This window comes from Pyrus communis, chromosome 5 (assembly GCF_041283825.1).
Source record: "Pyrus communis isolate YQ-2024b chromosome 5, ASM4128382v1, whole genome shotgun sequence".
Lineage (NCBI taxonomy): Eukaryota > Viridiplantae > Streptophyta > Magnoliopsida > Rosales > Rosaceae > Pyrus > Pyrus communis.
In genome coordinates this window covers 6,934,668-6,944,161 of record NC_142569.1, presented here as the reverse complement: position 1 = coordinate 6,944,161, position 9,494 = coordinate 6,934,668, and the positions used below count along the sequence as shown (strand labels likewise).

At 36.2% G+C, this 9,494-nt stretch overlaps 1 protein-coding gene across 1 annotated transcript; it reads left to right on the top strand.

Moving 5' to 3' along the window:
• Positions 1-7,100: 7,100 nt before the first annotated feature.
• On the top strand, positions 7,101-8,961 carry LOC137727070 (putative zinc transporter 10). Its single transcript, XM_068466009.2, has 3 exons — positions 7,101-7,778; positions 8,187-8,336; positions 8,429-8,961. Exons 1-3 carry the CDS (start codon positions 7,140-7,142, stop codon positions 8,732-8,734), a joined length of 1,095 nt encoding a protein of 364 aa, XP_068322110.2. The 5' UTR covers positions 7,101-7,139; the 3' UTR covers positions 8,735-8,961.
• The last annotated feature ends 533 nt before the right edge of the window (positions 8,962-9,494 follow it).

The following is a 9,494-nucleotide window of genomic DNA, read 5'->3' as shown; positions in this document are numbered from 1 at the left end:
ACTTGTCCGACAGCCCTGATCTTGGTGGAACTATTGAACGCTTCCATCAGTTGGCCTGCTCAATTATGTGGCATTGATGGCCTTGCTAGCATCTATTTTTTGGGCCCAAATTGCTAGGCACCATAATGCTTTAGATATGGGCTTATGTTGCAGTTCTTTCTGGCACTGGAGGCATGTCCTTGTCGGCTAAATTAGGGGGCCTAGAGAAAGTCCAAGGAGCAAATCATTCCATAATTTCTTTTTTATTTTTTGACCACGCAATATTATTATACGTTGCATTAAGAAGAGGAAACTCTTATGAAAGTTCACTACTTGTAGTCATTTTCCATTTTAAATGGATGAATAGTTGGTATATCAATAATCATTAGCCACTTCACACACTCTATCTGCCACTATTGACTTTTCGCACTCACGTACTCTGTATTGTCATTTGTCACCTTTTGCACATGTATCTTAGTTTTGGCCATAAATTTTCGTTTGATTTGTTTAATCTAACGATTGAGAAAAAAGAGTGACGTGTGGGAGGTGAAAACAGTGTGCAAAAAAATATTATTCTTTCTTATCTAATAACCTCTTTTTTTGGGTATTCAGTTGAACTAAGTGGTAGTTGTTGGTATATATTGAAAGATATTATACCGAATTCCCTTTCCTTGTACATAAATTGATTAAGAACTGACAATTACAATAATGTACTTCTTCGTACCACCTGTAATGATTAGTTAGGGATAATTTTTAAATTACTTCTTCACTCGTACCATTTTGTTGACAAAAACTTGTTTTGCATCAATATAATACAATAATTCAAGGGGACAAAATTTGGCTGATGCATTCTCTGTGATATCGGTTGCAAGGCGTCTGAAAGACAAAGCATTGGCTCTATAAATTAATATAATTACTAAACTAGACTATCGAAGCACAAAAAAAAAACCTAATAAAAAAAGTTTGAAAATTTTGAGTTTTAATGATAATGACCAAAATAAAAAGTGAAGTGAATAATATCATGATTGACTTTTTAATATAAAAATATGATTTTTCGTTAAAATAAATAGTACTGAGAACTTTTCGTTAAAGTTTCAGAAAAAAAAAAAAAAAGAAGGATTAATTACAGTGCTACCTGAGCATATTGACTTGTCAAGTGACATTAGTTATTTAAACTGATGAAGAAAGCGATAGAAGTTTGCTGTGACTAATTCTCATCGGAAAATGTTTAAATTAACTAATAATTTCAAATGGTACGAAGAAGTACAAAATAGGGCATGATGCATGCCTCCGTTTACTTAACAACCACCCCTCATACTTATCTGCTGCTGAGATACACAATCAATAAATATTTAGGTAAAGTACAAAAAATTACCTTAACTGTTGGTGTTACAATATTTTCATACCTCATCTTTTAAAATTGACAATATCATACCTCATCTTACGAATTTGTGTCAATGTCAGACCTCCGTTAGTTTTTCTGTTAAATGCTGACGTGACCAGAGACGGGATCCATTTTTTATTAAAAAATAATTAAATATTTAAAAAAATAAATTAAATATTTAATATTAAAAAAAAAAAAACAAAAAACCAAAAAAAAACCCATCAACCTGTGTCCCCCTTCCCCAAAAACCTAGATCCCCTTATCTGAGTTCTCTCCTACCCAACCCTCTCTTTCTCTCTCTTTATCTCGCCTCTCTCTCTTCTCTCGCCTTGCAACCTACATCCCTAAAATCCCAAAACCCAGAAATCCTTCCCACTCGTCCCCACCCAACCTTCCTCTCCGATCCCACCGACGACAACCCTACCTCTGTCTTTGACTCCAGCGATGACAGCCACGACCCCTAATCGCCCCCAAACCCTAACTCTAGCCATAACCTCTACAACAACATTCCCTTCTCCTCCTCACCCCCGAAGTCTGCCCATCTGGCGATTTGTGAGAGAAAAACAAAACAATAACAACAACAATAACAATCCCAATAGAAAAACTCTCCGTTTTTCCCAGAAAATTTCGAGATTTTCTAAGAAAATCAGAGGAGACGCGAGAAACAGAGAGAGAAAGTTGTGATCTGATAGTGGCTCTCTTTGGTTTGAGTTTCCGATAAATGGTGTATATAGGCGGGTCGGATGAGGAGGAGAAAGTGGAGGTGAAGTCCATGGCGATGGGTTCTGAGAGGGCGAAGCCTCTGTACAATTTCAACTTGCCGTGGTATTTGAAGTGGGGGAACCAGAAGCACTTGTGGTGCCAGAAAGAGAGCTTCGATGCCAATGGGAGTGGCAAGGAAGGGTATGGGGTTAATCGGCGATCGTTAGCTCAGAGGATTGAGAGCTCGTCGGCGGTGATGACTCGGGTGGGAATGGTTTCTGGTTTTGGGATTTTAGGGATGCAGGTTGCAGGGAGAGAGAAAAGAGAAATGCGAGAGAGAAAGAGAGAGGGTTGGGTGGGGGAGAACTCAAAGAAGAGGATCTGGGTTTTTGGGGAGGGGGACACGGGTTGATGGGTTTTTTTTTGTTTGTTTATTGTTTATTGTTTTTTTTTTTTTTTTTATAATATTTAATTTTTTTTGTATTAAAAATGGATCCCGTTTCTGCTCACGTCAGCATTTAACAGAAAAAGTAACAGAAAAACTAACGGAAGTTTGACATTGGCACAAATTCGTAAGATGAGGTATGACATTGTCAATTTTAAAAGATGAGGTATGAAAATGTCGTGACACCAATAGTTGAGGTAGTTTTTTGTACTTTACCCTTAATAATACTAAGAGCTTTTCGTTAAAGTTCTAAAAAAAAAAAAAAAAAAAAAAAACGAAAAAGGATTAATTACAGTGCTACCTGAGCATATTGCCTTTTCAAATGACATATTAGTTATTTAAACTGATGAAGAAAGCGATAGAAGTTTGCTGTGACTAATTCTCTTTGGAAAATATTTAAATTAACAAATAATTCCAAATGGTACGAAGAAGTACAAAATTGGGCATGATGCATGCCTCCGTTTACTTAACAACCACCCCTCATACTTATACGCTGCTGACATACACCATCAACAAATATTTTGATAGGAACCTATATAAGCAATGCTAAGAAAACTTTTTCAATCTCATTTAATATTATAATCTAATGATATTCTTCTTCATTTATAAGCGAAAGGTCTTAAGTTTGATTTTCGTCAAAAAAAATAATTTGAACCACATATTGATTCTCGCCAACTCCTCCACCCCTTAGTGTAGATAATATCGTTTGTTCAAAAAAAAAAAAAAAAAAAAAAAGACTCTCTCAAAAGTAAGACACTTTATGGATTCATTATCACCTCATATTTTTTTGGCACAATGTTTTAAATGTTGGCATCATAATTAATGTTATACTGTTAGGTGATTGGGAATCCATAGAAAGTCTCACTTTAAGAGATTCTCCTTAGGCCATCTCCAACATACCCAACCAAAAGTCCAAAGGGCTAAAAATAGCTCGGAATGACACGAAAACTGTCTCCAACCGAGGGCTAGGCCAAAGGACTTGTGGGCCCCACTGGGCCAAAAAAACCAAAATCAGGCCAGCGGGCTACCCATTTCTAGCCCTCCAGCCTAACCCATTTGAATGCCAACAACTATATGACATCAGGTTACCGTTGGAATTTGATTATTTTTTTTTTTTTGACAAATTTTTTTTAATCTAATTTTTTCCTATAAATACCTAAGTCATTCTTACACCATTTCTCACATCCTTTTTGCCATTCCATCCTAGAAATCTGAAGAGTTACTCACGTTATCGACACGTGTCACTCGAAATTCTAAATTCTTAAGGTTATATAAAGATAAGAAATTCGGAGGTTTATTCATTTGACTACAAATGTCACTCAAAATATGTTCGAAAAACTTATTTTAATATGGTAGTTTAATTTAATTAACCATATTAATTCAATTAAAATAATAAATTATTGAGAGGGCTATGTTTGGCCTATGACCATTTGGTCGCCTCGGTTGGAGATGAGTTTTTTGTCAAGGAGCTATGTTTGGCCTATGCCATTTGTCCTTCTCTGTTGGAGATGGTATAAAATATGGTCTGACATTATTCATTAAAATATAATTTCTTACAGGGGCTATAGGGCTAAAAATGACCATTTGGGCTATCCTTAACTGTAGGAGGGCCAAAGGGCCATGTTTAGCCCTTTAGTCCTGCAAGAAATTATATTTTATACCATCTCTAACCGAGGGGGCCATAGGCCAAAACATAGCATGTTCGACAAAAACCCTTTTTTCCAATCGAAGGGGGTTGTTTTTTTAGCCCCTTCAATAATTTATTATTTTAATTTAATTAATATGGTTAATTGAATTAAACTACCATATTAAAATAAAGGTTTTGGACATATTTTGAGTACCACTTGTCGCTAAATGAATAAGCCTCCAGATTTTTTATCTTTAGAAAAGGATGTGAAAAATTGGTGAAGAATTAAAATAAAATGAGGTAAGATAGTATGAAATGGTGAAAATGATGTGAGAAATTGTGTAGAAATGACTTAGGTATTTATAGGAAAAAAATTAGATTTTATTTTTATTTTTAAATTGCATCTAAAAAAAAAATCCAACGACATTAGCGTGATGTTAGGTAGCATGTGTTTGGGCTGGGAGAATTGGGCTAGCCGGCTGACTTCTTATGGCCAGCCCAATGGCCTGGTGGATGGGCTATAGCTGGGTGGGGCCCATAAACCCTTTGGCCTAGCCCTCGGTTGGAGACCGTTTCCATGTCAAAACCGGCTATTTTTTTGCCTAGGCCCTTTGGCCGGGTCGGTTGGAGATGACCTTAGTGTTTCTCTAAGGATAATGTTAGGAAAACCAAATTTCTAAACTATATTTTATAAACAAAAAAATGTAAACCAAATTTCTAATATTAATGACTCTTCGTTTACAGCACTTCCACCAGAAGCAAAAGAGGCCAACACCTAGTGGAAAAAACAAGCTGGTACTCAGCCAATCCACTTAAGCCCGTGGAATATATTGGCACCCAGCCTAAGCCAATCTCCAGGCCAGCCTAAAATTGACTGACCAAGGGACCGGCCCATTTGTTTTTTTGAGCTTGGTGCGTGGCCTTCACGCATGCGTGGGCGCGAATGGTAAACAAGAAATCAGAGGCGGGGCCCGCTGGCAGGCGCACTCAAATATCACTCGGGCTTGGTGACATGGCCCACTCTATGCGGTTGGATTTCCAACGGTAAAAAAAATTTGAATCTCACTTTTAAACTGGACAGTCCGATCACAGATCAATGGTCCACGTTTGTTCCCAAAAATAAAATAAAATAAAAGGCCCAACGATCAGAATTATGACCGTTGGCCATGTGACAGCTCGTTGGCTGTTGGATTTGAATATTTTTCAAATCCATCGGTCCAGATTAATTAACAACATTAAAATTTATTAAAAATTAATTAAAAATTATGATTTTTTTTTCAAATACAGAAAAATTTTAAAAATTTTAATTTTTTTCTTCTATAAAAATTAGTATGTTCGGATAATGACACGTGGCTTGACGAGATTGGTTAACAATCTGATCCGAAATTAAAACTATTTTATTTATTTATTCTTTTATGAAAAAAAAGTTAAAATATTTTAAATGGGCTGGATGCCAACGCATTTTGTAAGGGTGGAGATCGTTTGTGCCAAAGCATTTTTTTAGAGATGGAGATGCCCTTGGTTTATTACTATTCACTGGAGTTTATTACTGTTCACTAAGTAGATAAATGCACTAGGTGCTGACACATTTGTGTTAGGGGTAGAACTACTCTTGGTATCGATCGTACCACTCCTCTATGCATTCTGCCATGCTTGTTTTTTTTCCTCAGTTGAAATGTTCGAAAGGATTATTATGGGACATACTAAGAGTGACAATTCATCTTCATATATCTTTTAATGAATTCCAAATCCCCACTTAACTCTAAATCAAAATTTTAAGGAATACGCGACATGTAAGATATTTAGATAACTCTAAATCAAAATTTTAGAAGTTACTAAGTACTACGGTTTGGTGATATTCCTCTTCACTTAGAAGTGAGAGGTCTTAGGTTTGAATCTTGTGAATGGCGAATTCGATACCAAATTAGGCTGCCCATTGTATGGCTTAGCCGAACTCCCCATCCCTCCAGTGTAAAAATTTTGATGTACTAAAAAAAATCAAAATTTTAAGTCCAATGTATTCTTTAACTTACATTAATTTTCATGAAGATCAGAAGCTTAATCAAACAATTGCTAATTCCTCAAAAGTATATGTCAAAGCTAATTTCATAAAAAGCCTAGTATGAGCTGCTTCTTTTTTTTGTCAGAAACATTGAATTTATAGCAAGGTACAAATTAAGAGCAACCAAATTTCAAAAGCCCATCAGGGAAAGAAATGGTGCGTAATTACAAACAGTGAGATAAAGATCCCAGACAATAAAAAGGCATTACACCAAAAGGCATATATATACAGAAGCTGAGGAAGGCATTACGCAGCTGCCAACCTCAATCCGGCAAAGCCGTCACGTTAAAGAACACCGACCAAAGAGGGAGGGGACATGGAAGCCCAACAAAGATCATAGCACACACTGTGCTTGTAATTGGTTGACCTGCCAAAATATTAACTGAAATATCTTCATCTGGACGGACAACGGAGTTTTACCAATTGTACATATTGTTGATGTATATAATGTTGAAAATAACCAGCTTCCTACTTTCATGCATGGTCGCATATATAAATATATCAATGAAGAATAAAACATTTCCGTTCTGCAATTCATCAATATAAACGACTTCTATTTTTTAAAAGGCTCTTACAAGTCCGCAGCAAAAAAAAAAAATTATTGGACAAATCAACAAATATATAAAATAGGTATAATATAAGAGAAGTGTTATTGGCACTCCAAAAATCTCATTCTACACTCTTCACAAAGTGTATTTTTCTTTCATAATATAGAAAGTTTGAAGAGTAGAATAAGATTTTTAGAGTGCTAATAACAATTCCCTAATATAAAATAGAGTTTGTTAATTTTTTGGCCAATAGGTATAACATAGAACTTATCACCCTAATATTTTATGTTATTGAATGCATAATTAATCTCAGAGACCTCTCTATATAAACAAGCTCCAATACACTCAAGCCCAAAAGTACCAATAATAGCTTGACCTAAAAATCAGGGTCAATGGCTGCCACCAAGTCACGTTTGAAGTTCATCCCAATTATTTTCTTCATCCTAATTATCTCCATCCTCACCCCAAAAGCTTATTCACAGTCTGAGGAGGACGAGTGCAGCACTGAAAACACCTCCTCCTGCAATGACAAGTCAGGTGCTGTGCCCCTCAAAATCATAGCCCTTGTCTCAATTCTAGTCACAAGCATGATTGGAGTGAGCTTCCCTCTTGTCACTCGTTCCATACCAGCCTTCCACCCCGATCGAAACCTCTTTGTGATCGTCAAGTGCTTTGCAGGTGGCATCATTCTTGCCACTGGCTTCATGCACGTTTTGCCTGATTCATATGCCATGTTACAATCTAGTTGTTTAAAAGAAAATCCATGGCACAAGTTCCCTTTTTCTGGCTTTGTGGCTATGTTATCTGCAATTCTGACTTTAATGGTGGACTCTATGGCCACTAGCATATATAGTAGGCGATGTAGAACTGGAGTTATCGCAGATAATGGTGATAATCCAGCCCTGGAGGTAGACCAAGAGATGGCTGTGGTGGGTGCTGGGCATGGCCATTTTCATGCACACAATCATGTTGTTGCCAAGGGAGAAAACGGAGACTCGCAACAGCTGTCCCGTTATCGTGTTGTTGCCATGGTAAGAAATAAAATGTGTTCTTATCAAACGGTTAAATTGTTGACTGTAAGTTTTGATGAAGAGATTTTTATATTTTTTACTTATGTTTTCAACTCTTTCTTCTGGAGACTAATTAAATGTCACTAGATCAAATGGTCATTGACAACGTGAATTTTTATTTGAATTTGTAATTCAGATTAATAGTGTCATAATACAAAATGTATAATGAATTTGTGATTCAGATTCACAGGGCAATATAATATGCAGACCATGCTATATCTAATAGTGTTAAACTGTTAATATGAGTATTGATAAACTAGTTGATACCTCAGATAATTAATTTAGTATACAGCAAGTCAACTTTAATTACTCGATCGATCTTACCAATTTATAAGTGACTGATGTGTACTTACTTGTGTATTCTTGCAGGTATTAGAACTGGGTATCATTGTCCATTCAGTTGTTATAGGGCTTTCTCTTGGAGCTTCAAACAACACCTGCACAATTAAAGGTCTTGTAGCTGCGCTTTGCTTCCATCAAATGTTTGAAGGCATGGGTCTTGGCGGTTGCATTCTACAGGTATATAGCCTAATTCAAACTTAATTACATAAACTTAATTGATTAGCTCATGAACTACATATCATTTACTCATCATGGTCAATTGCATGCAGGCTGAGTACAAGTTCATGAAGAAGGCCATAATGGTGTTCTTCTTCTCAACAACGACCCCATTTGGAATTGCAATTGGAATGGCTATGACAAAATCGTACAAAGAAAATAGTCCAAGGTCACTAATCACAGTAGGACTGCTTAATGCATCATCGGCTGGCCTTCTTATCTACATGGCTTTGGTTGACCTTCTTGCTGCCGACTTCATGGGTCCAAAGTTGCAACGCAGCATTAAGCTCCAGATCAAATCTTACATTGCAGTTCTTTTGGGTGCAGGTGGCATGTCTGTATTGGCAAAGTGGGCTTAATAAGACTATTCATGCCATGCCATGATCATCTGAAAATTAAGCAAATACTATTGTTCTTATTTTATGTGTTTTGGTGTCAAGTCGGTCGTGTTAATTTCCTAAAAGTTTGTGAAAATTTGATGGTCGTTATATGTTTCCATAAATCGATATAGATCTTTTTATGTTAGTTGTCATTGTTGTATTGTGATTATCCAAGTGGAATAAATAGCCAAGCTTCCTTGTCTCAAGTTTGATGAGCAAATGAATTTAAGAGAATTCAGTAATTAAAGGATGCTATTAGTTCACATTCTAACTAAAATGTTGAATCTTTCTGGCTCACTTATATTTGTATGTGTAATTTAGTTTTATTTGAGGGGAAAATTTACTTCGTATTGTTTCTTAGATTGAACCGTTTATTTTTCAAGCCTTCAATTGTTGGTGTAGAAAAATTTGGGTGTTCAAACAAAAATCTTCAATGCATGTCGAGAAGCAGGCACGAGACAAACAGCACCATCTTCGATCATTTTTTCGTCAATGTGAGTGAAAAATATTGGTTTGCATTAAACAAACTCTCGCAAAGAATATTTTCTCATTAACAACAAACGAATATGCTAGCCTATGTTTGCCGTCAATTATAGGGTAGAAATCTGTCCTGAGGATATCGGCCTTTATAGCTGTTTGGTTGCAGCGAAATGTATCTGAAGTAGTAACTTGTCCTGAGGATTTTTCACTTGGACCCATGAACCTGTAGGAAACGGCCCGTTTCAAACGGGCCGTTTTA

Coding starts and splice junctions, on each gene's coding strand:
- LOC137727070 (XM_068466009.2), top strand. CDS start 7,140: ATGGCTGCCACCAAGTCACGTTTGAAGTTCATCCCAATTATTTTCTTC. Junction 7,779..8,186: donor GTTATCGTGTTGTTGCCATG/GTAAGAAATAAA, acceptor GTATTCTTGCAG/GTATTAGAACTGGGTATCAT. Junction 8,337..8,428: donor TTGGCGGTTGCATTCTACAG/GTATATAGCCTA, acceptor AATTGCATGCAG/GCTGAGTACAAGTTCATGAA.